Consider the following 27500-nt stretch of genomic DNA (forward strand, 5'->3'; position numbering starts at 1 on the left):
CCTCCTGAACCCTGGTCACACACTTGACTTTCCCCTTGGAGTTGTCGCTATATACTGACAGGAGCAGCAGTGCGAGGAGGAGGTTCGGCTCTTGTGCTGAAGCCAGTGGAGCAGCGCCTTGGAAGGACGCTAGACATGGAGAAAGATGCAAGACCCAACTGGGATAATCCCATGCAATTTGTACTGGCGTGTGTATCGTATGCTGTTGGACTGGGAAATGTGTGGAGGTTTCCATACCTCTGTCAAATGCATGGTGGAGGTAAGGAAGTGCATTTTCTACTTTGTCATCTGCGGCTAGAAATCTCTCACAGACCTGTGTTAACATCGGTTAATTTAAACTACTCAAATCTGGGCTGTGCTCTATGACGGCATAGTCGGGCAGAGCGAGCAGATAATTATCCATTTACAGAAAGAAAAATGTGTATTTTGTGGTAAAGAGATGCCAGATTTTTATTTGCTTATTGTTGTTGTTGTTGTTGTTGGTATTAATAATGCACAGTGCATTCTTATTTCAACTTGCAACAAAGTGTCGGTTTGGGAACTTCTTAGCAAGTGTATAAGGATAAACATTACTAGTGATGTCTGTGGATTTGAGTTGCTTGAAAATATATTGGGTTGCTGATTCACAGCCCAAAAGAGAAGGTTTGACTACACTCTGTCAAATCATTCATTGATTTGACCGACGAGTTGAAGGAAATATGGGGGGAAACTGAAAACAAGTAGAAAGCTCTCAAGGCCGTCTCTTTCCAGATTGGACTGTTAAAGCAGTGCAAAATCATATACTGCCATATGCCACATATTGCAAAATAAAAGTAAGCTCAGGTCAAGCTGCAAAGTGTGTGATAGGGTTTTAACTGCTTACTGCCCATAAGCTGCTGGAATATCTTAGCTACCTGTTTATTGCATAATCTAAGATTTACGGTTAGGCTGTTTCTTGCAGTGCTTTCAAGCTAATCCTTATCAAACTGAATGAGCTATTCATTGAACACGTAGTCAGTTAGAGTTGACTCAAGTTACAAAGTTGTACGCAATAAACTAATTGCAGATCGTAAAGCAATTCCACCTTGTTGGGTCAATAAATCATGGAGATTATAAATGTCAATGCCATGTCTAAAAAAAAACAGTGTTATTTATCCTCATGGAACAGGTCTCAAACAATATTATTGGTCCCATTGGTGTGGTGTGATTTTCCACTCTGAGACTATTCTGATGCAAACCAAAGAAACTACTTTGGTCCTATTTGATATTTCAGAGTTGTTCAGTTTCATATTGCATTTTATTTTATAGCTGTAATTTGAAGATTGGATTACATTTTAACTTCAGTAAAAGAAAAGTCGGATCTCAGACAGGTCAAAATTGCAAGTGACTGTTGGCTGCTTTTCCTTTGAAAGGGTAGCTATGTACATGCCACTGTAGAAAACACATTTCTTCTGTATGAGACAATCCTAAGTGAAGAGAGAGGGAGGGAGTGGATGTAAAAAGCAACACGTGTTCTAGGTTGATTTGGAACACAACATATTTTCACAGCAAGAAGGTCCCAAGTCTGATTCCCGCCTGGGACGCTGTTGGCACTGAGGTTGTGTCTCCCCATGCCTTCAGTGCCTCTAGTGGCCAGGTGGGCTATCTATTATAAATCCCAAAAGGGAGCAAATGGACAATGTTCTCTGTTTCAAATTTTGTCCAAATTTTGTCATCAGTGATGTCATAAATCACCTTATGACATCACTGATGATTAGGGGTGTCACGATACACTCAGTTCACGATACGATACGTATCACGATACTGGGTTCACGATAACGATACGATACGATACGATTTTAACAATATTTTTTTAAACTTGAATAATGACAATATAATGACTGGAAAAGTAGTATTTTATTTGAAATGCACAAATACAAAACATGCTGTTGTGGGAAATTGTTATTACAATAACAACTAGAAAAAACATGAGATTGGAGATAAGGCTTATCTTGAAATAGAATGAGTTACACCGTCACTTAGATTTACTTTGAACTAAAAGGTTTCTCAGCAGTATAAATTCTCATTATCCATCTTCAGTTTTTCTTCAAACTCAAACAACAAGACTTTTCTTAGTCTATTTTTTATGCATCTTCAGTTTTTCCTGTCAAGTAAACAGTTTTGCCAGAAACTCAATTGAATGGTTTCTCTCCTGTATAACTTCTCATGTGTCTCTTCAGAGACTTGTTCAACTGAACTACTTTCCACACATTGAACTTCAAACAAAGACGTTTCTTTGTCTACTTTTGAAAAAAAAAAAAAAAAAAAAAAAAAAAAAAAAAAAAATCACGATATGAGATTTCATCTCAACGATACATATCGTGACGTTTTACTATCGCGAAATTTCGTGGGACGATATATTGTGACACCCCTACTGATGATATCACAATGTCTCTTATGACATCACTGATGATATCACAATGCCTCTTATGACATCACTGATGATGTCACAATGCCTATGACATCACTGATGACATCACTACTGGGACAAACATTGAAACAGAGAACATTGCCCACTTGCTCCCTTTTATAATAGCACTGATGATGTCATAGGGGCACTCTGATGTCATAGGCATTGATATTGTTGTTTTCGGTTACACTCTGGCAATTGTGACATCACTGATGATGTCACAATGTCTATGATGTCATCAGTGATGAAAAGTTGAGCTGTGCATGCCAATAGAGCAGGCGAGGCCGAGCTGAGTATGTGAGCTGCAGGGTGGGCGAGCCCGCGCAGCGGGCGAGCCTAGGAATCGAGCACGCGAGAGGCCTAGTCTTGTCAAAAGGGCCTTTCTGTGTGGAGTTTCATGTTCTCCCCGTGTTCACCTGGTGTTCCCTTCCATATAAACCCCCACTAAAAACAAGCAACAAGATCTTCGTCTGACCAGCGATGGTCGAAAGAAGTTGGTTCCTGGGTGCTTCACTGCAGCTTCCCAACGCTCCTGGACTCAACCATGGAGAAGGACGAGCCAGGATGGATCAAAAGCGCAGGACGAATTTCACGGTGCATCCAAAGCATGTGTGTGGATGTACGGCTGCCATGCAGTGTCTGTGACAAATAAAGACAATGGGCTCTATTCTCCCCATGGCCTTAGGCGCTAAACTGGCGTTAAACGCAAAGAAAACACACTTTACGCCTGCCTACCTGTGACTCGGGAAGATAGCGTCATGTTTTTAGGCCCCGAAATGCTCTTTACGCTGAAGAGGCGTGGAGCAGTGCCAGAATAGGCCAGAATGGGCGTTTCGGCCTTAAATACCAGCCTAATGCTATCTTCCCAACTGGCGTTAATTTTGCGGTTAGCGCTTTTCAAAACCAGGCCTTATTCAGTGCGCCGGCCCCGGGGATGCACCCACGGCCTTATTCAATCACTCTTTCTGCCGCTATCTCACTCTCCCCCCTCTCTCTCTCAATCCCTTTCTCTCGCGCATCAATTTCTGCCCCTATAGCATCAGATCTGAAATGTAGGCTACACCACAGAATGACAGAACCATCACTATTTTGGGGGAAAGTCCACTAATAGGCAGTAGGCAGGCACAATGACCGATGAAAAGAAAGTTGTTATACCGTAGTTTTGAGCCCCTGTCATTCAGAGGCTGTTGCATCATCCTACCTGTCTGCCCTGCAGAGGGGGAGAAGACAAGGCAGCGAGAGAAAAGGATGCAATGATTCTGTCCAAACTTTCACCAATCTAATCTCATCATGACATCCAGGGATAGACTATATTTTTCTAGCCGATGCGTGTAGAACATTGTTCTCACTTTGCTCTTGCTATAGAGAGGCAAAGTGGAACGTCACTTCCTGCTTCAGCACTGTACCAGAGATTTTCAACCGCCATTTATTTTCCCATAGACATTTCGTAAAATGCTTATAAAATAGTTGTACTTCGTTGAACCAAACGGTTCAGCTAACGCTATAATCGGGAGAGACCATAGAACATTTCACTCGGACCAAAACATCTAAAAAATATTTTATTTAAACCCGCATTTCTTTTACGTTTTGGTCCCAGTGAAATGTTATGCGATCTCTCCTGTTTCTAAATATATCTGTACCGTTTGGTTTGAACCAGTAAAACTATTTTTATACGCATTTTACGAAATGTGTATGAGAAAATAAATGGCGGATGAAAATCTCTGGTACAGTGCTGAAGCAGGAAGTAGGCGGTCACTTTGCCTCTCGTCTGTAGCGTATTTACATGCTTGCTGTATTTAAACTGCTGTGAGATTTGTTTGAGGAGCATATGGAGACAGACAGGGATGAAAGAGGGAGGGGGGGAGCTCAGAGCGCTTTGGTCGGGCTTTTCTGACCCGGACTGGATCGCTCCGTGGAATCGGAGCTTGAAAGGGAAGAATGTGATTGGTTTACTGCAGATCGCCAATGGCCACAGTTGTGAATAATTCTACACTTAAAAAGGCGTGGTTAAATGGTTAGCGCCAGCTTTAGCGCAGAGGAAAAAGTTAGGGAATGCGCCTGACCACGCCTACTAATAGCGCTAGGCCAAGCCATAAACGCAAATTTAAGGCCAGGGGGAAGATAGAGAGCCCATAGGGTTGGTGCCTTAAAGCAGCTACGAGCAAGATTTTCGATTGTTATGAAACAGTAAAATTATAATATTGATGCATCACATCTTACCTATAATAGTAGCTGAGACCAAAGCCGTGTGAATCGGAGATGGCTCTCTTGATGATTATAGAGTATGTGTCTGTCTACCGGCAGGCCGGATAAACCCGGAAGTGAAACGAAACGGTTTACGGCAGCTGCCTGCCTTCAACCATTTCGCTCTGCCTAGCAACAGACCATAGACACGGAGAACGCCATTCAGGGGCTTGCTACTCTCGCGAACATCTCTCGTTATATTCTAACAGTTTGTTTGGAAGTCATTTTGTTATTTTGTGGTTATGGCCGAAGTGGCTGCCGCAAACCGTTTCATTTCACTTCCTGATCTGCCCCGGCCCGCAGACAGACTAATCGTCAAGACAACACTGGCCGATTCACTCGGGGTTCAAGCGAGACTACTCGGCGTTGGTCTCGTCTACTATTAGAGGTAAGATGTGATGCATCAATATTAAATTTAGACTGTTTAACTCATTGAATGCCAATGACGACAGCTGTCGTCAATTCAAATACTGACGTAGAGTGCCAATGACGACGGTTGTCGTCAATTGCGTTTTTTGACGGTGGGACGTGGATCAATCCCTGATACATCTCTGGTACAACTATTGTAGCTATTGGAGGTCTATAACCTATTTTACAGAACCCTTAGGTGGCGACAGTGCTCTCCACATAACAGAAAGGCAAGGAAAAAACAAAGAAGAAGTCGTTATGGAAACGGAAATCGCATCGCATCCGTATGCATCGATATGCTGAAGCACGTTACTGCAGCTGTGCCTGCAGCAGCCAATCTGCTCCCACAATTGAGCCGCTCTGTGTCGGTTGCGACAGCACATCTGCACATCCACACCGTGGAGTTATTATTCTCAACTGGAAGCATCGTTGCCGGTGACAAACACACGCGGAACGCTGTAAAAAAGCCTGGCTGTTCCGCACCCTTCACTGTGCGCACAGCAAACTCAGCAGAGAGCCACCACAGACAGGAGGAGGAGTGTGCAGTTGAGGCGAGGCGGGGCGGGGCGGGGGGGGGGGGGGGGGGAGGGGGCACGCAGAGCAGCACACACACAACACCCAGACAGACCCAGGCAGCAGGACAGGATTGACAAACGCAAGCCAGAATATCCGATACCCACCAGCAGCAAATCAAAACCAGCAAGAAGCTGCAACCAGCAGCGCACGCAGGGGCCAGCGCTGCTGGTTGTAGCTAAAAATATTATTCTGCCAAACAAAATTCCCTGGCCTAAACTGTTTTATTGAAGGAAATTATTTTTGAGGTGTGACTACATTAGAAAAGATTAGCTTCAGAGTCAGTAATGTGCTTGAAATGATTAATTTCACAAAAGGCCAATTATCTCAGCTTCTAGAAAAAAATTGCTTTTTTTGGATGAATCAAGCTATCTTCTCCGGCTCATAACTAAAGAACGGAAAATGGGATCAATAAACTTTTTTTTGCAGATGATAGAATAGAGTCTCATCGTTCTTTGTGCGTGTTCAGTGTTTACATAGTAATATCACACAATATTCTGTGGGCCTCGAGAAATCACTGAAAACGCTCTGAAACTCTGGCACTGGGAGCGTCCGTTCTCCAAAAGTGGCTGGCACTCAATGAGTTAATAACAATCAAAAATCTTGCTCGTAGCTGCTTTAACAAATGAAACTAGATGAGCTGAAATGAAACCGGATGGACAAACCCGTCTTTAATCACCACACGCAACTACACTAATACATGCATATACGTGTTCGGGGGCGGCGCAAACACACACACACATGCTAGAATGGCGCCATGAAATTCAATCTCTGCATTTTGCCATCCTGGCTTGTCCTTCCTCCATGGAGCAGGCAGGAGCAGTGGGCAGCTGCAGTGAAGCGCCCAGGAACCAACTTCTTCACATCCATTGCTGGTCAGGCGACGTCTTCTTGCGTGTTTCTAGTGGGGGTCCATATTGGCTGAGTTTCCCAACAAAGAAGCTTCTTAAGGAGTTAAGAAGCTTCTTAACTCCTTAAGAAGGAGTTAAGAAGGTTCCTTCTTCTTAAGGAGGAGTTAAGAAGGCTCCAAAGAAGTGTTTCCCAAAGGCCTTCTTAACAGCCTTCTTAGAGGCTGTTTTGAGTGCCAAGGACGTCGATCGACGTCAAAGTAAATAGTGACGTAGAGTGCCAAGGACGTCGATCGACGTCAAATGCGTTTTTTGACGGTGGGACGTGGATCAAAGCCTTCTGCATCTCCTGTACAAATATTGTAGCTATTGGATGTGTATAACCTATTTTACAGGCCCATTAGGTGGCGACAGTGCTCTCCAGATTAGAGGAAGGTCCGGAAAACAGCTGGAAAAAGCCCCGTGATCAAAGAGAAACCGCTCATGCTGCAGCCAGAGCCATATAGATTGCTCTGGCTGCAATCTGACGTTGGCTGCGAACATCAGTCAATCCGCGCCCACAACTCAGCCCCTCTGTTTCTGCTGTATAGTTTCTCCACACGATTAGCCGCCAGAAAGGCAGCACCCGACGCCGAAGGGCCAAACCTTTCCCTGCAGTCCGGTTTGGCATTTCCGTGTCGCGCTGGGAGCCGGCGCAAAAAAACGGACTCCGAAAATAGACTGGGTGTGTGTAGGCTGTGTGTTAGTGTGGGGAGGAGTTTGCAGCTGAGGGGGGGAGAGGGGGGTGGGGCACGCAGTGCACCACACAACTACACCACGTCACTACATCAGAAAATATTATCTTCAGACTCAGTGAATGTGCTTGAAATGCTGCATTTCACAAAAGGCGGAATAACTCAGCTTCTAATTTGAAATGTGTCTTTTTGCTCAAAACAGCCTATCTTCTCCGGCTCATAACTAAAGAACGGAAAATGGTATCAATAAACTTTTTTTTGCAGATGATAGAAGATAGTCTCATCGTTCTTTGTGCGTGTTCGGTGTTTACATAGTAATATCACACAATATTCTGTGGGCCTCGAGAAATAACTGAAAAACGCTCTGAAACTCTGGCACTGGGAGCGTCCGTTCTCCAAAAGTGGCTGGCACTCAATGAGTTAAGAAGGGTGTAAGAAGGCTGTAAGAAGGCTCTTAAGAAGGGTTCTGTGAAAGGTGCTATATAAATCCACAACATTCTTATTATAAAAGGAATCCATTCTGATTAGAGGAATATAGCCTATGGTAAAACATTTAAAACACAAGTAACCATATTGCATAGAGGAGAGATTTTCAAGTGTTCCCCAATTTTAAACACTAAAAGGTGCATGAAAGAAAGGAAAAAGGGAAAAACACAACAGTGGACTATATTATTATGTCCTTTTGTCTGACACGGCTGAATCTGCGAGTGTTTCCATCGTTAAGAAGGTGTTAAGAATGCCCCAGACCCTTCTTACAAAACCTTCTTAACGAAAGATCATCTTAGGCTAAGAAGCAATCCGGAAACGCGTTGGCTTCGTTGGCTTCTTACGGGTCAAAGAAGCTTCTTAGCTTCTTAAGAAGCTTTTGGGAAATGCATGCCTTCTTAACGAAAGATCAACTTAGGCTAAGAAGCAATCGGGAGCTTCTTTGACCCTTCTTAAGGAGTTAAGAAGCTTCTTAACTCCTTAAGAAGCTTTTGGGAAACGCAGAATGCTGTTATGGAGGAAACCCCAGGTGAGCACAGGGAGAACATGCAAACTACACACAGAAAGGCAACTGAGTTGGCCTTGTAGAGAATTTTGCCACTGTCCCTTAAGAGTCTGTGCACGCCACTGATTGGTTCTGTGCATGGGTCTGTGCACGCCACTGATTGGTTCTGTGCACGCCACTGATTGGTTCTGTGCACGCCACTGATTGGTTCTGTGCACGGGTCAGTGAGCAATGAGCACCTCTCTACTGTAATTACTGTCCTGGATTGATCACTTACAGGCAGGAAACCAGTGAAGACATGTGACAGGCCTCTTTAGGCGTGATGGGGCAACTAAATAGGGATTATTTTTGGTTCACTGACACACACAGAAAAAGTAGTTGCATTGTTCTCTGCACAGAAACGAGCTTAATACAATAACCATTATGGTTATGTACCTTCATAATCACTATTCAAATATTAGCAGACCAGTGGACAATTCTGGACACTCACTCTTTGGTGCAGTTTCCTTTCTATTTAGTAAAACTATACAGATAAGCTAAAAAATCACTTTAATCCCAAGAGAGAGAGGGAGGGAGGGAGAGAGAGGGAGGGAGAGCGGGGGAGGGAGAGAGAGGGAGAGAGAGAGAGCGTGCGTGCGTGCGTGTGTGTGTCAAATTTGACCAATAGTATCTAATAATTGTAATAATAATGACAAGTTAAATACAAAACATTATAAGAGTATAATTGTATAACAGCAAATGTTGATCCTTGTTGAATCCTACCTGTACAGTCGGTTGGCCCCATGATGCAGTTGTCATTTCAATTTCAGCCATGGGTATTTTAATTTACAACCCGTAGTGAATAAAGTCTCTGCACACCCAAGTGTATGACAGGTGTATGACAGGTGTATGACAGGTGTTTGACAGGTGTATGACAGGTGTATGACAGGTGTATGACAGGTGTATGACAAGTGTATGACAAGTGTATGACAGGTGTATGACAGGTGTATGACAGGTGTATGACAGGTGTTTGACAGGTGTATGACAGGTGTATGACAGGTGTATGACAAGTGTATGACAGGTGTATGACAAGTGTATGACAGGTGTATGACAGGTGTATGACAGGTGTATGACAGGTGTATGACAGGTGTATGACAGGTGTATGACAGGTGTATGACAGGTGTATGACAGGTGTATGACAAGTGTATGACAGGTGTATGACAAGTGTATGACAGGTGTATGACAGGTGTATGACAGGTGTATGACAGGTGTATGACAGGTGTATGACAGGTGTATGACAGGTGTATGACAGGTGTATGACAGGTGTATGACAAGTGTATGACAGGTGTATGACAAGTGTATGACAGGTGTATGACAGGTGTATGACAGGTGTATGACAGGTGTATGACAGGTGTATGACAGGTGTATGACAGGTGTATGACAGGTGTATGACAAGTGTATGACAGGTGTATGACAAGTGTATGACAAGTGTATGACAGGTGTATGACAAGTGTATGACAGGTGTATGACAAGTGTATGACAGGTGTATAACAGGTGTATGACAGGTGTATGACAGGTGTATGACAGGTGTATGACAGGTGTATGACAGGTGTATGACAGGTGTATGACAGGTGTATGACAGGTGTATGACAGGTGTATGACAGGTGTATGACAAGTGTATGACAGGTGTATGACAGGTGTATGACAGGTGTATGACAGGTGTATGACAGGTGTTTGACAGGTGTATGACAGGTGTATGACAGGTGTATGACAGGTGTATGACAGGTGTATGACAGGTGCGTCGGAGGAGGATGCAACCAGTAGAACAAAGAAGCTCCCACACTGTCTCGGCAAGACATGTGGGAGCTTCTTTGCTCTATTTTAATAAAAAAAAAAGTTTTAAATGGTAGATAGATATTTTGTTTATTTATGATTTTTGAAAAGGTAAATCATGTAGCCTCACCTTGGCATTTAAACAATTAGAAGAAAAGCTTTATTTCCAATACAGATATGTCCAAGTACTCTAGAAAACACTATGTAACAGCTGTGGATGTCTGGCTCAGACAGAGGCAGCGTTTGTTTCTTCTAAGCTGGCTAAATACGTGTCCCTTTGCACCTTCAGGCGGGTTCCTGATTCCATATCTCATCATGCTGGTCTTGGAGGGCGTGCCCTTATTCTATATGGAGCTCGCCATTGGCCAGAAGATGCGTCTGGGTAGCATTGGCGCGTGGACTGCCATCAGCCCTTACTTGGGAGGAGTGGGTGAGCTTGTGCTAACTTGCTAATTGAAGAGTTTGGTTCCTTCAGTATTTCTCCCTTGTGTCGAGGCAGAGGTTGGAGCTGGGTCTGGCAACACACGGTTGAGTTGCACATACCGTAATCTATGCAAACTGATTTCTGAGCCTCGAGTTGGAACGTTGTCCGCCGCAGCTAGACAGTTATACTTAACGCATGCAGGCACGTGCACACATTATACTGAAAGGGGGCTTAAGCTCCTGCCCTTTTGCCCTCCTATAGAAGGGTCAGAGTTTTTAGGCCTCAGCAGAGCTTCTGGTATCAGCGGAAACTAGATATCCAGACGACTGTTACGATGAGCCAACCATGTTACGCTAGCTAGCTGGGAAGTGGGTGTAACATAAGGTGACCAGATTTCTGAAATGAAAATCGGGGACATTTCTAGTTTGGCAGTCAATATAGGCCTATCATTAAAATATCCAATATATATGAAATAAAAAAAGTCAGACAATTCTGGTTTCATGTATTTTGACCATGAAACTGTTGTAGCTACTGTACTGTAATAAACTATGGTGCAAGCCGACTGATACCAAGACCTTGAGGAACAATAGACAAATTCATGCTGTGATTTGCTATGAAAAACCTTTGACATTTGGAGATTTCTGTAAGATTTGAATTTTTTGGTGATTGAGTGGCGAGCACTTCTGTTCTGGAAATTGCTCAGAAACCCCCTTATTGTAAATATACCTTGGAAGACCATACATCCCCTGAATTCCCTATAGGTCTCTAGTTTGTGGTTGTAAAGTTGTATGATGATATATAAGCATTTTCACTCCTACTGGAGCATCTGAAAGACAGTAATGTCGGCTGTAGATGAGGAGTAGAAAATCAGGTACATTTTCGGGGGACAGCTCCAGCCAGGGACAGGTGACCAAAAACGGGGACTGTCCCTGAAAATCGGGGACGTCTGGTCACCTTAGTGTAACATAGCTCAAAAGTCAGATTTTTTTTTTTTTACAAAGGTAAGCTCTCTGAGTGCAGTTTTCTAGTTACTGAAACAAGTGCCGTCTATGGAGATGGATGGTGGTAAGACACTATGAGTGAAGATGTCAGACAGAGGACTAGGTAAGAGGTGGCTGGTTAACATGTGAGGAAAATTGACTACAACTGACTAAATACACGTCATTTCTTTGCATGTACCATTAATCAACTGTCATGTAGCAGTGTTTGAACCAACCTTTGTTTGTCATGTTTATTTCAAATATGTATATAAACAAAACAGAGACAATATACAGGGCCTTCAAAATTACATGTTAACAAGTTAACAAGACATATTCGAAAAGGAGTGAGAAGAAGTTAAGAACTTATTAACTCCCACCCCTTTTCCACAATACTACATTATTATACTTGTATAACAACACATACTATAGAAATATACACATATATATATACATGTACACATACATTCACATATACACATACATACACACATACATACATACAGTACATACATACATACATACATACAGTACATACATACATACATACATACATACATACATACATACATACATACATACATACATACATACATACATACATACATACATACATACATACATACATACATACATACATAAAACACTAGTCATTATGTTTTAATCTATTGTATAATGTTCTCATTTCAGGTCTTGCTAGTGTTGTGACATCCCTGTATCTATGTCTCTATTACAATGTCATCAATGCATGGAGCTTCTGGTACCTGTTCAATTCCTTTCAAGTGAGTTTCTCATCAACAAACACTGTTTTCCATTGAGGATATTGTGAGTCAGGAACTGGTGTTTTGGGTAACAAGTAGGCCTAGGTATTTTTCAGTTTTTCTTTCTCAGTTTCTTGAGAAGATGTGTTCATTTGAATGTTCGTATACTCCTAAAAGTAACATTCAGAGAAAACCATCCTGACAGTTGGTGAACAAGCTTATTTCGCTAACAAATAGAGAGCCGCAGGAACGAGTCCGGAAATCATCGATGCTAACACTCCTGGTTCTTCACTGTTTTCGCCTATGGGAGTTTTGAATGGGTTTTTGGCGCGATGGTTCTAATAATCTCTCTGGGCAACGCTGGCTTAATCAAACGCGAACCAGTGTTTAGTAATATCATCTTCACACACGAGGACCACTTTTATGAGTTTTGAAGCTTTTACGTGCCGTTAAAAGGGCGGCTAGCTAGCAAACAGCTAAATGAGACTACACTTTTGAGTCAATGTGGATATATACGTCAATAACGTCACTACTTCAAAGGACAAACACGGAAATTCTCTTTCCCTCACCTGGTTCAGCCCCGTTCAGCCCGGGGTAATCAGTGCACACATCAACAACAGTCCAGGTTGAGTGCTGACGTGACGTGGAAGCCTGTGCGACAGTGTGTAGTTCTGGATTAGCTTAGCTCGAGCTTTTTACTTCTAGGGCTCGCATTTACGCTACAAAACTCATGAAAGTGGTCCTCATGTGTGAAGGTTATCCGACTGAACTCTGGTTCGCGTTTGATTGATCTTGCCTTGCCCAGAGACCTTATTTGAAGCATCGCGGCAAAAACCCATTCAAAAATCCCATAGACAGAAACAGTGAAGAACCAGGAAGTCCGGGACTTCCGCGTTCTGACTACAAAAATACGTCATCCCTGCGGCTCTCTATTTAGTGGTCCTAAAACTGTTGTTGAGTGTGTTCTTCAACATCTAAACTTGTGTAAGATGGAAAAAAAAGTGAAAGTCGTCGTCTTTTTTCTTTCTTTCAAAAAAACAACCTTTTATCTTGATTTGTGATTTCAAGGTTGCCTACTCGTTACGCCTTTGACCAGACCATGTCATGCGCCAAATGTCGGTTACGTGTGGAGCATAAGTAGACTTTGCCTATTCTGTGTTCACTCCCCTCCCAGTCGGTCCTGCCCTGGGCACAGTGCCCCCTCAACCAAAACCTTACCGGCCCTATAGAGGAGTGTGAACGTGCCACGCCCACCCAGTACTTCTTCTACAGACAAACGCTGGACATCTCCTCGTCCATCGATGAGAATGGCGGCGTACATACAGGACAGGCGCTCTGCCTCCTGCTGGCCTGGATGATGTGCTACCTGTTCGTTGTACGAGGAGTCAAGTCAACTGGAAAGGTTACGGCGCTTTAAGTCACTATTGGGAGCAGTGTTGGGCAAGTTACTTTCAAAATGTAATATACTACATATTACTAGTTACTTTCATTTGAAAGTAATAAGTTACTTTACAATATTACTGTCTGTGTAGAGTAACTCCTTACTTATTACACTACTTTTGCATTACTTTCACTGTAATAACAGCAGTAGCAGAATGACATCGCCGCCCCGGAACCACCCCGAAAAATAATGTCAACTGCCTTGAAGTCAGTGGAAACAATCCAAAATTCGAAATGTTATTCTTTTCCTTTGTTATTGTCATTTGTAGTGGTTATTTGCATAAAAACACAGTTTGATTAGGAGATTATTTAAATATGTGCTTTGATTAAAACATTTTTTTTACTCAATTTGTAACTTGAGTTACTTGACAAAGTAACTGGTATAATATTACTGAAATCCTATAAGTAATAAGTTATATTACTGAGTTACTGCTAAAAGTAATATATTACATGTAATATGTTACTTTTGTAATGAGTTACCCCCAACACTTGGGAGTATGTGCTGTGTTATTGTAATGTGGGGAAAGAAAGCCTTGGAGAGAATGAGTGAAATTCTTTCAGAATATTAGCCCACTTCATTACATAACCATAAGATGAGCTCTGAGGAAAGTTCAAGGTTTGTGTGTGGAGAGATCAGAGATTATTAGGTCAGGTATGTGTTACAGCTGGGGCCTTCAAATGTGTTTATAATACTCTGGCTCCTTAGTTTTGTTTGGACTGTTGTGTTAGTGTAACGGCGTTGGGTAGGTGGTACTTGCAGCAACCCATGTTAAGGGCTTGTCCAGGGGTGGTTACGAACCGCCGACCTTCGGCTTGGGAGTCCGACATGTTAACCACTGCGCCAAGAGAGCTAGCTCCCTTGGTGGAGCTGATTAACATGCCTTTATACCTGGGGAGTGAGTTTAACCAATCCACTCGCTACCACTCGGGACTCACGAGGAATCCACGCTGATTCACCTCGGTTACATTAGCATTAGACTTTAGCAATGAGGGCAAGCTCTCACCGATGTACTGTGGCTTTCCTTCGGCTCGCGACGCTCTCTGGGTCGGTTCGGCGTCTCTATGCGACGTCCACACTGTCGAGCCGCGCCCGGTCCAATTAAGCAATTAAGCCCCTGCCCAGCCACCTGGACAGCTCGTTATTGTCCTTTGCTAAACGAGACTCCAGCATGCAGGGGAAGGCCGTTGAAGACCGCCCATAGACAAACTGTTACAGCCATAAACAGATGTGAGTTCCACTAAAGTTCAGTGTCCCGGGGAAAAGAGTCAAAAAGAGGCATTATTCCATTCATATTTCCGACAAGAGTGAAGTCTTTCGTCCTGACGTCTTTCCAGGTCCTCTCACATCTCAAACAATTCTCTTCTCTTCTTGCTTACGTCAGAGGAGATGATGCTCTCTCACAGTTAGCCAATCACAGCCCAACGCTGACGCGCAAATATTCTCAAACTGGCTGTGAGTGACGGCTATACTGACCAGTGATGCTCCTCGAATCACTTTGCCTGCATGACATGACCTCATCAGCTGTTTCTCATGAGCTCATAAACTGACATTTAAAGGAACATGCCAACATTTTGGGAGATTCGCCTATTTGCCATATTCCCGGTAGTAAGAGGAGAAGATACTGTAGATACCCTTCTCTTCCCTGTGCGTTAGGGGTGGGGGGGAAAATCGATACATCATAGTATCGTGATATTTTGCCTGACGATATTGTATCAATATTTGGACGCCAAGTATCGATATTTCATTTTTTTTTTTTTTTTTTTTTGCAGGCCATCCCATGCCAGGCCACTGGGCATCTGCGCAAAGCGCCCAAGGTTGCACTCCGTGCCTGCAGTGGCATATTGAGTCCAGAGAAGCTTAATAATGTAGCCTACATTTTGGGCAAAAACAAAACAAAACAAAAAAACACTGCATGTTTTACTTCCGGTGAGGTCAAGGAAAAGGTAGAAAAAGGAGTTAGACAATACCGAAATATCGCAATATTCAATATATCGCAATATTCAATATATCGCAATATTCAATATATCGCAAGTTCAGTCACCAAAAATACACCTTCCAACAGCGCCAAAACACTCACATGTAAATGTTGTGACTCATACACTCACCACGCGATTCAATAATAATCCAAAGTGACAGGAAACCTTCATTTTCAAAGTAAATGATACCCGGAGGTAGTGAGTAGTGCAGTGCATGCGCCTCAGTCAACGCAATTTCTGTGCTTTGAAGTGTAGAATAATTATGATGCTGGAAAACCTCCGTAACCACTCTGGCTCTTGTTTGACACAACCTGTAGGTGGTGTATTTCACAGCCACATTTCCCTACCTGGTCCTCTTCATCTACCTGATCCGGGGCGTCACCCTTCACGGCGCCATGAATGGTGTCAAATACATGTTCACACCCAAGGTAGGCTTGTGTTAAATACATGTTCACACCCAAGGTAGGCTTGTGTTAAATACATGTTCACTCCCAAGGTAGGCTTGTGTTAAATACATGTTCACACCCAAGGTAGGCTTGTGTTAAATACATGTTTACACCCAAGGTAGGCTTGTGTTAAATACATGTTCACTCCCAAGGTAGGCTTGTGTTAAATACATGTTCACACCCAAGGTAGGCTTGTGTTAAATACATGTTCACACCCAAGGTAGGCTTGTGTTAAATACATGTTCACACCCAAGGTAGGCTTGTGTTAAATACATGTTCACTCCCAAGGTAGGCTTGTGTTAAATACATGTTCACACCCAAGGTAGGCTTGTGTTAAATACATGTTCACACCCAAGGTAGGCTTGTGTTAAATACATGTTTACACCCAAGGTAGGCTTGTGTTAAATACATGTTTACACACCCAAGGTAGGCTTGTGTTAAATACATGTTCACACACCCAAGGTAGGCTTGTGTCAAATACATGTTCACACCCAAGGTAGGCTTGTGTTAAATACATGTTCACACACCCAAGGTAGGCTTGTGTTAAATACATGTTTACACACCCAAGGTAGGCTTGTGTCAAATACATGTTCACACACCCAAGGTAGGCTTGTGTCAAATACATGTTTACACACCCAAGGTAGGCTTGTGTTAAATACATGTTTACACACCCAAGGTAGGCTTGTGTTAAATACATGTTCACACCCAAGGTAGGCTTGTGTTAAATACATGTTCACACACCCAAGGTAGGCTTGTGTTAAATACATGTTTACACACCCAAGGTAGGCTTGTGTTAAATACATGTTCACACCCAAGGTAGGCTTGTGTTAAATACATGTTCACACCCAAGGTAGGCTTGTGTTAAATACATGTTCACTCCCAAGGTAGGCTTGTGTTAAATACATGTTCACACCCAAGGTAGGCTTGTGTCAAATACATGTTCACTCCCAAGGTAGGCTTGTGTTAAATACATGTTCACACACCCAAGGTAGGCTTGTGTTAAATACATGTTCACACACCCAAGGTAGGCTTGTGTTAAATACATGTTCACACACCCAAGGTAGGCTTGTGTTAAATACATGTTCACTCCCAAGGTAGGCTTGTGTTAAATACATGTTCACACCCAAGGTAGGCTTGTGTTAAATACATGTTCACACACCCAAGGTAGGCTTGTGTCAAATACATGTTCACACCCAAGGTAGGCTTGTGTTAAATACATGTTCACACACCCAAGGTAGGCTTGTGTTAAATACATGTTCACTCCCAAGGTAGGCTTGTGTTAAATACATGTTCACACCCAAGGTAGGCTTGTGTTAAATACATGTTCACACCCAAGGTAGGCTTGTGTTAAATACATGTTCACACCCAAGGTAGGCTTGTGTTAAATACATGTTCACACACCCAAGGTAGGCTTGTGTCAAATACATGTTCACACCCAAGGTAGGCTTGTGTTAAATACATGTTCACACACCCAAGGTAGGCTTGTGTTAAATACATGTTCACTCCCAAGGTAGGCTTGTGTTAAATACATGTTCACACCCAAGGTAGGCTTGTGTTAAATACATGTTTACACACCCAAGGTAGGCTTGTGTTAAATACATGTTCACACCCAAGGTAGGCTTGTGTTAAATACATGTTCACACCCAAGGTAGGCTTGTGTTAAATACATGTTCACACACCCAAGGTAGGCTTGTGTCAAATACATGTTCACACCCAAGGTAGGCTTGTGTTAAATACATGTTCACACACCCAAGGTAGGCTTGTGTTAAATACATGTTCACTCCCAAGGTAGGCTTGTGTTAAATACATGTTCACACCCAAGGTAGGCTTGTGTTAAATACATGTTCACACACCCAAGGTAGGCTTGTGTTAAATACATGTTCACACCCAAGGTAGGCTTGTGTTAAATACATGTTCACACCCAAGGTAGGCTTGTGTCAAATACATGTTCACACCCAAGGTAGGCTTGTGTCAAATACATGTTCACACCCAAGGTAGGCTTGTGTTAAATACATGTTTACACACCCAAGGTAGGCTTGTGTTAAATACATGTTTACACACCCAAGGTAGGCTTGTGTTAAATACATGTTCACACCCAAGGTAGGCTTGTGTTAAATACATGTTCACACCCAAGGTAGGCTTGTGTTAAATACATGTTTACACACCCAAGGTAGGCTTGTGTTAAATACATGTTTACACACCCAAGGTAGGCTTGTGTTAAATACATGTTCACACCCAAGGTAGGCTTGTGTTAAATACATGTTCACACCCAAGGTAGGCTTGTGTTAAATACATGTTCACACCCAAGGTAGGCTTGTGTTAAATACATGTTCACACTCAAGGTAGGCTTGTGTTAAATACATGTTCACACACCCAAGGTAGGCTTGTGTTAAATACATGTTCACACCCAAGGTAGGCTTGTGTCAAATACATGTTCACACACCCAAGGTAGGCTTGTGTTAAATACATGTTTACACACCCAAGGTAGGCTTGTGTTAAATACATGTTTACACACCCAAGGTAGGCTTGTGTTAAATACATGTTCACACCCAAGGTAGGCTTGTGTCAAATACATGTTCACACCCAAGGTAGGCTTGTGTCAAATACATGTTCACACCCAAGGTAGGCTTGTGTTAAATACATGTTTACACACCCAAGGTAGGCTTGTGTTAAATACATGTTTACACACCCAAGGTAGGCTTGTGTTAAATACATGTTCACACCCAAGGTAGACTTGTGTTAAATACATGTTCACACCCAAGGTAGGCTTGTGTTAAATACATGTTTACACACCCAAGGTAGGCTTGTGTTAAATACATGTTTACACACCCAAGGTAGGCTTGTGTTAAATACATGTTCACACCCAAGGTAGGCTTGTGTTAAATACATGTTCACACCCAAGGTAGGCTTGTGTTAAATACATGTTCACACCCAAGGTAGGCTTGTGTTAAATACATGTTCACACTCAAGGTAGGCTTGTGTTAAATACATGTTCACACACCCAAGGTAGGCTTGTGTTAAATACATGTTCACACCCAAGGTAGGCTTGTGTTAAATACATGTTTACACACCCAAGGTAGGCTTGTGTTAAATACATGTTTACACACCCAAGGTAGGCTTGTGTTAAATACATGTTTACACACCCAAGGTAGGCTTGTGTTAAATACATGTTCACACCCAAGGTAGGCTTGTGTTAAATACATGTTCACACCCAAGGTAGGCTTGTGTTAAATACATGTTTACACACCCAAGGTAGGCTTGTGTTAAATACATGTTCACACCCAAGGTAGGCTTGTGTCAAATACATGTTCACACCCAAGGTAGGCTTGTGTTAAATACATGTTCACACCCAAGGTAGGCTTGTGTCAAATACATGTTCACACCCAAGGTAGGCTTGTGTTAAATACATGTTCACACCCAAGGTAGGCTTGTGTTAAATACATGTTTACACACCCAAGGTAGGCTTGTGTCAAATACATGTTCACACCCAAGGTAGGCTTGTGTTAAATACATGTTCACACCCAAGGTAGGCTTGTGTCAAATACATGTTCACACCCAAGGTAGGCTTGTGTTAAATACATGTTCACACCCAAGGTAGGCTTGTGTTAAATACATGTTCACACCCAAGGTAGACTTGTGTTAAATACATGTTCACACCCAAGGTAGGCTTGTGTTAAATACATGTTTACACACCCAAGGTAGGCTTGTGTTAAATACATGTTTACACACCCAAGGTAGGCTTGTGTTAAATACATGTTCACACCCAAGGTAGGCTTGTGTTAAATACATGTTCACACCCAAGGTAGGCTTGTGTTAAATACATGTTCACACCCAAGGTAGGCTTGTGTTAAATACATGTTCACACTCAAGGTAGGCTTGTGTTAAATACATGTTCACACACCCAAGGTAGGCTTGTGTTAAATACATGTTCACACCCAAGGTAGGCTTGTGTTAAATACATGTTTACACACCCAAGGTAGGCTTGTGTTAAATACATGTTTACACACCCAAGGTAGGCTTGTGTTAAATACATGTTTACACACCCAAGGTAGGCTTGTGTTAAATACATGTTCACACCCAAGGTAGGCTTGTGTTAAATACATGTTCACACCCAAGGTAGGCTTGTGTTAAATACATGTTTACACACCCAAGGTAGGCTTGTGTTAAATACATGTTCACACCCAAGGTAGGCTTGTGTCAAATACATGTTCACACCCAAGGTAGGCTTGTGTTAAATACATGTTCACACCCAAGGTAGGCTTGTGTCAAATACATGTTCACACCCAAGGTAGGCTTGTGTTAAATACATGTTCACACCCAAGGTAGGCTTGTGTTAAATACATGTTTACACACCCAAGGTAGGCTTGTGTCAAATACATGTTCACACCCAAGGTAGGCTTGTGTTAAATACATGTTCACACCCAAGGTAGGCTTGTGTCAAATACATGTTCACACCCAAGGTAGGCTTGTGTTAAATACATGTTCACACCCAAGGTAGGCTTGTGTTAAATACATGTTCACACCCAAGGTAGGCTTGTGTCAAATACATGTTCACACCCAAGGTAGGCTTGTGTTAAATACATGTTTACACACCCAAGGTAGGCTTGTGTTAAATACATGTTTACACACCCAAGGTAGGCTTGTGTCAAATACATGTTCACACCCAAGGTAGGCTTGTGTTAAATACATGTTCACACCCAAGGTAGGCTTGTGTTAAATACATGTTTACACACCCAAGGTAGGCTTGTGTTAAATACATGTTTACACACCCAAGGTAGGCTTGTGTTAAATACATGTTTACACACCCAAGGTAGGCTTGTGTTAAATACATGTTTACACACCCAAGGTAGGCTTGTGTTAAATACATGTTCACACCCAAGGCTTGTGTTAATGGTTTGAAATGGGGATACAGTGGGCATCTGGGTAGTCTAGAGGTAACTGACTGTTGTTATGTGTGCCTTGTGTGGGTGCATGTTTGTCTGTCTTCAGATGGAACAACTTGCCAACCCCACCACGTGGATTAATGCAGCCACGCAGATCTTCTTCTCTCTGGGTTTGGGTTTCGGCTCCCTCATAGCCTTTGCCAGCTACAACCAATACAACAACAACTTTGAGCGCCAGGCCATCGTCGTCGCTGCCATCAACAGCGGGACGTCCATCTTTGCCAGTATTGTCACTTTTTCAATCTATGGCTTCAAGGCCACCATCAACTATGAGAGCTGCTTGGAGAGGTGAGCCTAGAGAGCAGAGGTTCTCAAATGTTTTTCAGCCAAGGACCCCTTACAAGATAGAAAATATACCGGGGAACCCCCTCAATCTGATTTGTGATTTTGGGCTAAGCTTAATCGTTTCCACCGTAACGTGCCTGACTTTTAAATTGATAGGTTTGTTAGATTAGAATGTAATCCATGAACCATTTTAGATTTAAAGCATAAAATATTTTCGTTGAACTATGAAGCTTTTGCAAAGAATAAAAAAAAATATATCTTTTTTTTTATTTTCCTGAAAACTTTTCACGGACCCCCTTGCAAAGTGCCACGGACCCCCATTTGAGAACCAATGGCCTAGAAAGAGAGAGAGAGAGAGAGAGAGTGTGTGTGTGTGTGTGTGTGTGTGTGTGTGTGTGTGTATGTGTGTGTGTGTGTGTGTGTGTGTGCGTGCGTGCGTGCGTGCGTGCGTGTGTCTAAGCCGCTTTCACACACAGATCGCGCAATGTTGCCATTCAGAAGGCCCGCAAGTTGCCGCAACACCGGCAGACTTGCCACAGAAATTGTTTTCACACAGAGCCAAGCAGCGCCACCGTATTTCCGCCCCGGGGTGCTTTCAGGATACATCCACCCCTCCCGGATTAAAATGAGGCGGGGGGGGGCATTTCCACCCAGCCCCTCAGTAGCCTAAATGCATATTTTCATAGGTTTGTGTAGCCTAGGCTACTGTATGATGAACGAATTCATTCAACAAACACCAGCAGCTCAACGTGCAGCTGGTCGTTAAGAACAGCAAAGGATAAAAGAGAGTCTGATGAGAGCTCACTTTGATTTTCAAAGTACTGTTTTCTATTTAAGCCCCTTTTTGGATTAAGTGGATCCTTACCTCTCAGGAAAATGTGCCGTGCCATCTCAGGCTATCTTATTTTTTTTATTTTTTCACATATAAACAACATGCATATCTGTGTTTTGTCAACCCTGTTACCGACATAACAATTACTGTTTGAAAAGGTTTTAAATCCATATTTAGAACAAATCTGATATATTATGAAAGATAAAGTCTCCCTTGTTACACTAAGTGTGTTTGTAAAGTGAGAATATTGAGGAGTTTACTTTTTCCCCATGGATGAATATGCCCATTTACATTTAGCACTTTCACAGCATCTTCTGTTTAAGAAAAAGTTATGTAAACAAAATAATAATACCCAAATCTCTTTGAGTGGCTTACTGGTACTTTTTACTTAACGCATAAAATTCGTTTATTTTGCATGCGTCTTTTCATTTTTTAAATGATATTAGAATATTATACAAGTAACAGGGTTGACAACACTTAGCATATTGGTTATACTGCCTGTTTAAGTTATAGTTGTGGATGTAATAGGGTTATTTATGGAGTTGTAACGGAGTTAGTTAGTCAACCCTGTTACCCTAGAATGGTAACAGGGTTGAAAATGTTGTTGGCAGCCATTACTAGCCATCTGGTAAAGGTGCTAACACCACATGGTGTGCATTCATGAGAGGCCGAAATTATGTTATATATCTTACATGCCTGCTGTACTTGGCTAATGTAACTGACCTTTGCACCAGACATTGTGTTCTTGTACAACAACAAATTGTCGATAAAGTTTTGCCTTGCACACTTCTAATGACAGGCCCTTGAATTCTGTTAGTGTTCTACTCTCCCCACCAGGGTGGGAATTTCATCGTTTTAGGGGCGTGGCCATCTGACTTTCGGCATGGCAATTTCTTTTTAGGGCGCAAGGCCACATGCCAGGGCACCCAGGCCATCGCTCTATTGACATCATGAAGAGCGATTCTTCTGAAATGTGTGTTAAAATGAGCCAATGACACATCCTTTGCATAGGGCAGGTTACATTTAACTGATGCTTTTAAAGCAACTGACAGTAGCAGGCTGGTAGCAGGGCACTGCCAAGGTGGCGTTAAGGATCTCAGGGCATCATGGCCAGAGGGTGGGGCAACGGAGGCCATGGCCTCCATGTGATTCCCACCCTGCTCCCCACTGCCTTGAGCATTCAAGCTTCAGCATCTCAAAGCTCTACTGTAGGAAAATAGTTGCATCTATCGCCACAGTTAAACAGGGGCACGGTGGTGCAGTGGTAAGCGCTGTCGCCTCACAGCTAGAAGGTCCTGGGTTCAATTCCCACCTGGGACGCTGTGAGCGCTGAAGGAGTGCGTGCCCGTCCGCATGTCCTCGAGTGCACGCCGCCCGGGTGGGGTCGTCAAAAGGGCCTTTCTGTGTGGAGTTTGCATGTTCTCCCCGTGCCCCCTGGGGGTTTTATTTCATATAGGAACCCCCTTCACCAAAAACATGCAATATCCTGGTCGCTGATGTGGTGCCTCGTCTGCTCGTTCGGGGCGCCTGTTCGGAGGGAGGGGAACTCGTTGGAATAGCGTGAATCTCCCACGTGCTATGTGCTACCGGTGAAGCTTCCTCTGTCAGGTGAAAAGAAGCGGCTGGCTACTGCCCATGTCTCAGAGGAAGCATGGAGCCAGTTTCGGCTCTCCCTAGATCGGCAGAGGGTGGAGCAGCAACCAGGATAAATAAATTAAAATTAGCACTAATGGGGGATAAAAATGGCATACAAAATCGTGGAAAAAAATATTAAAAAATAAATAAGCCTTCTAAAATAATTAATATTCAAGGAATATAGGAGGAAGATCAATCTTTTTCCCAACAAAATAATCATGTTATTAATATAACTGCTGGATTCTGGAACATCACCAAATATCACCAAGAAAAAATAGTACTTTATTGTGTAAATTTTACTTTAACATGCAGCGGTGTTGGACAGTATTACACTTTATGATGATCTAGACTGATACATTAATTTCCGTGATTTACCAACTCCTGGCATTGATTGAAATATTCTCAGCAGACAGTGACTTGGACAATGGTATTTACACTGATGGTCAACGTCTTTTTTCTTCACTTCCAGGGTACGGCAGTTGCTGTTGAATGGCTTTGATCTAGCGGAGGACACCATCAACATCGACAATGTCTCTGAGTGGATTAAGAAGCTGAATGATACATATCCAGAGCAGTTTGCTGGCCTTGCCGACAGACTGGAAACCTGCGACCTGAATGCTGAATTAGACACAGTATGTTTAGCATAACACATAACATAACATAACATAACATAACATAACATTAATTAATTAATACACAGGACACGATGTTACTATCCCTTGTGCCAAAATCCGAGGAAAAGCACATTTAGAAGCCCAATCCAGAATAAAACAAGCTAACAGGCTAACAAACTAATAAACAAGACACAAATCACCAGTTACCTACCCTAGCCAACAGCAGTATGAAGCATGTCATTGGGGTTTTCTAGTGGGCACCTTCCTTCAGCGATGTTTCGTTAAGTTAGGCCCACGACACCTCAAGAAGGCTTAACGGTGTAATCCAGCGTCCTGGAAACACCCCCCTCCATGCTACCACCGCACAACTGCATTTCAATAATGAGAGACTAGAAGGAAAGTACAATAAACTTTAATGATAAACAACAACACTTAGATTTGGCGAATGACTCCATGGTATGATGACGCTCCTCTGAGCCGAGAGGAGGACGTCAGTGATTTATAGGATAGAGAACCCCCATAGGGAGTTCTACTGGAGTCATGACGTTGGTGGTGTTCAGGGGAGGAGGAGGGGCGAAGCAGCAGCTACTCAGGAACAGCAGCTATATGGGTGAACAAACAGGGTGAGTTACGACTTGCAAGAGTCTTAAATAGAACTTCATTTAGGTGATTGGCCAACGGCCGAAGAGAGGGAAAGCGTGGGAGACATTGATTGGACAGGGATAAAGAGGGCGTGCATATTTATGAATGGCTGATGTAACCTGAGGGCGTTGCTGCAGGGGAGAGAGAGATGAATGGAAAGGAACCATGGATTAGTGAATGGGATGGATAAACAATCATTGACTAGTGAAGTAGTCTTCATTATTGAAAACAGTCTAAGACATTATATTACCTCACTATCTAAGCCTAGCTATCCAGGTCGGTTTGGTATGACATTCCTAACTACACCACCAGTAAACATAACATAACATAACATAACATAACATAACATAACATAACATAACATAATACTGTAAATATTCCTGTTATACATACACATAAGAACTGTAGATAACACAAGTTCCTGTGGCCTATGGTTTACAAATAAATATAGTATAGACATGGTATAAGGTATAAAATAAATCAAAATGTGAAGTATAGTTTAGGTCCTAAACTGCAAAACGCACCTGTTAGGTCAGTGGGCGGTGACCGACTGACTGGTTGTGGGCGGGACAGGGTGGAGGAAAGGTGCAGCACATGTGCCAAGTTCAAGTTTCAAGTGCCATAGACTATAATGTTATTCAACCTAATAACTCATTAAGTGCCATAGACGACCTAACTCGTCTTACATAATCCAGCGCTTAAGTGCCAAGGACGAGCTAACTCGTCTTACATAAACATTTTTTTTTTTTGACGGTGGGACATCAATCAACCCCTTTTACATCTTCGAGATAACTATTTGGAGCAAGAGCATGTGTGTAATCTATTTTACCGACCACTAAGTGGCGACAGAGACCGAGAGAAGCCACAGCCACGGGACCCAAAAGCCACGGGACCAAAAGGCAGCCGCCTCCCGCGGAAATGGCTTGGCGATTTTACAGTCAGAAGCCGGAGACACACACACAGAACGGACAGAGATCCCTTCCCCCCAGAGCCGCGGAGCAACGCGCGAACACACACACACACACACACACACACACACACACACACACACACACACACCGCGGGAGCAAGCCATTCAAGGAAATGGCGACGCGATTTTACAGTAATCCATTTCAGACTCGTCTTGCCCGACAGGCAGACAGGCAGGCAGGCAGCAGCAACGCGCTTCTGACACGCCCGCTGTTAGAGCCAGGAGGAAGGAGGAGAAGACACACGGAGGGAGGAGTTTGAATGAGAGGGGTGTTTCCTGTTGTTATGGAGGAAATTACTGTTCAAAACTATTGTTTAGAATGTCTGACGGTCTTACTGATGCCAAAAATGAATGGTTAAAGTGACTGTTTCACAAAAAGCCATTTATCTCTGAATAAATTTCCAGACGCTGAAACCATGCTGTACTCAACGGCTAATATCTACATAACTACTAACTCTGCAAACTAACTCTTTTAGACAGAGAAAGCACACATTCTATTAGTTATTTTTAGATGATTGGTGTTCATGAATTCTTAACAGAAAAGAATCCTCGGCTGTTCTAAAATGAGCCAGAATCGTCAAAAACACCCCTGGCACAACTTACCTACAGGAATGAAAACATGGCTGGCATTCAATGTGATAATAATAATAATTGGTAGGATTTATATAGTGCCTTTCAGGACACAAGGGGGAGGGGGAGGGAACTCAACTCATCCACCACCGACCGATGTGTAGCCAGTTTGCGCCAGAACGCTGTTGGGGACTGCTGGTTTTAGATATAATATGGTTTAGTTCAGTTGAGCAGTTCACTATAATTGTGAATCTGCACAGACTCCACACAGACACAATGTGTGTGTGTGTGTGTGTGTGTGTGTGTGTGTGTGTGTGTGTGTGTGTGTGTGTGTGTGTGTGTGTGTGTGTGTGTGTGTGTGTGTGTGTGTGTGTGTGTGTGCGTGAGAGAGAGAGAGAGAGAGAGAGAGAGAGAGAGAGAGGGAGGGGGTAGTGGCTATTTGGGTTATTAAGATTTAGTAGAATATTAATGTGAGATTGATTGGTAAGATAAGACTGAAATTGACTTCAGCGATCGACTGAGTAGTGCAGGACAGTTCATAAAGAGGCATTAATAAAGTCGATAAAGCAGGCATCAGAAGATAAGGAATAAGGTAGTGATGTACTCTGGGTAAGAGAGAAGAACGGTTGGATAGCACTGAAGAAGGCAGGTCATCTTACGAGCTTATGCAGGATATTTGAAACTGAAAACCATGAAGTATAAGCACAAACTGCCATTCACAATGTGCTGTCATGAGTCATGACCTATGACATAGAACAATATTCCACTTGTTTTAACATGGAGATTATTCGGCTCTTGGCCACCATTAAAAAAATAGAATAATAACACCAAGATCAGATGCACCTGGATGAGTTTGTAGTGTTCAGACATCACCAATGACCACAGTTGCGAATAATTCTACGCCTAAAAGGCGTGGTTAAATGATTAAGGCCGGGTTTAGCGCCGA

The 27500-nt window shown here is 42.8% G+C and overlaps 1 protein-coding gene across 1 annotated transcript in view; it reads left to right on the forward strand.

Annotated features, from left to right (window-relative positions):
- Positions 1-135: 135 nt before the first annotated feature.
- The window catches only part of slc6a20 (solute carrier family 6 member 20), a gene marked incomplete at both ends in the record, with an annotated part of 44719 nt that continues 17354 nt past the window's right edge, over positions 136-27500 (forward strand). Inside the window, 7 exons of the mRNA XM_083661464.1 lie at positions 136-259; positions 10328-10468; positions 12130-12221; positions 13375-13602; positions 15935-16045; positions 21053-21294; positions 24228-24390. Coding sequence (XP_083517590.1) covers positions 136-259; positions 10328-10468; positions 12130-12221; positions 13375-13602; positions 15935-16045; positions 21053-21294; positions 24228-24390 — 1101 coding nt within the window. The remainder of the gene's footprint in view (positions 260-10327; positions 10469-12129; positions 12222-13374; positions 13603-15934; positions 16046-21052; positions 21295-24227; positions 24391-27500) is intronic.

This window comes from Poromitra crassiceps, assembly GCF_964638095.1.
Source record: "Poromitra crassiceps genome assembly, chromosome: 26".
Taxonomy (NCBI): Eukaryota; Metazoa; Chordata; class Actinopteri; order Beryciformes; family Melamphaidae; genus Poromitra; species Poromitra crassiceps.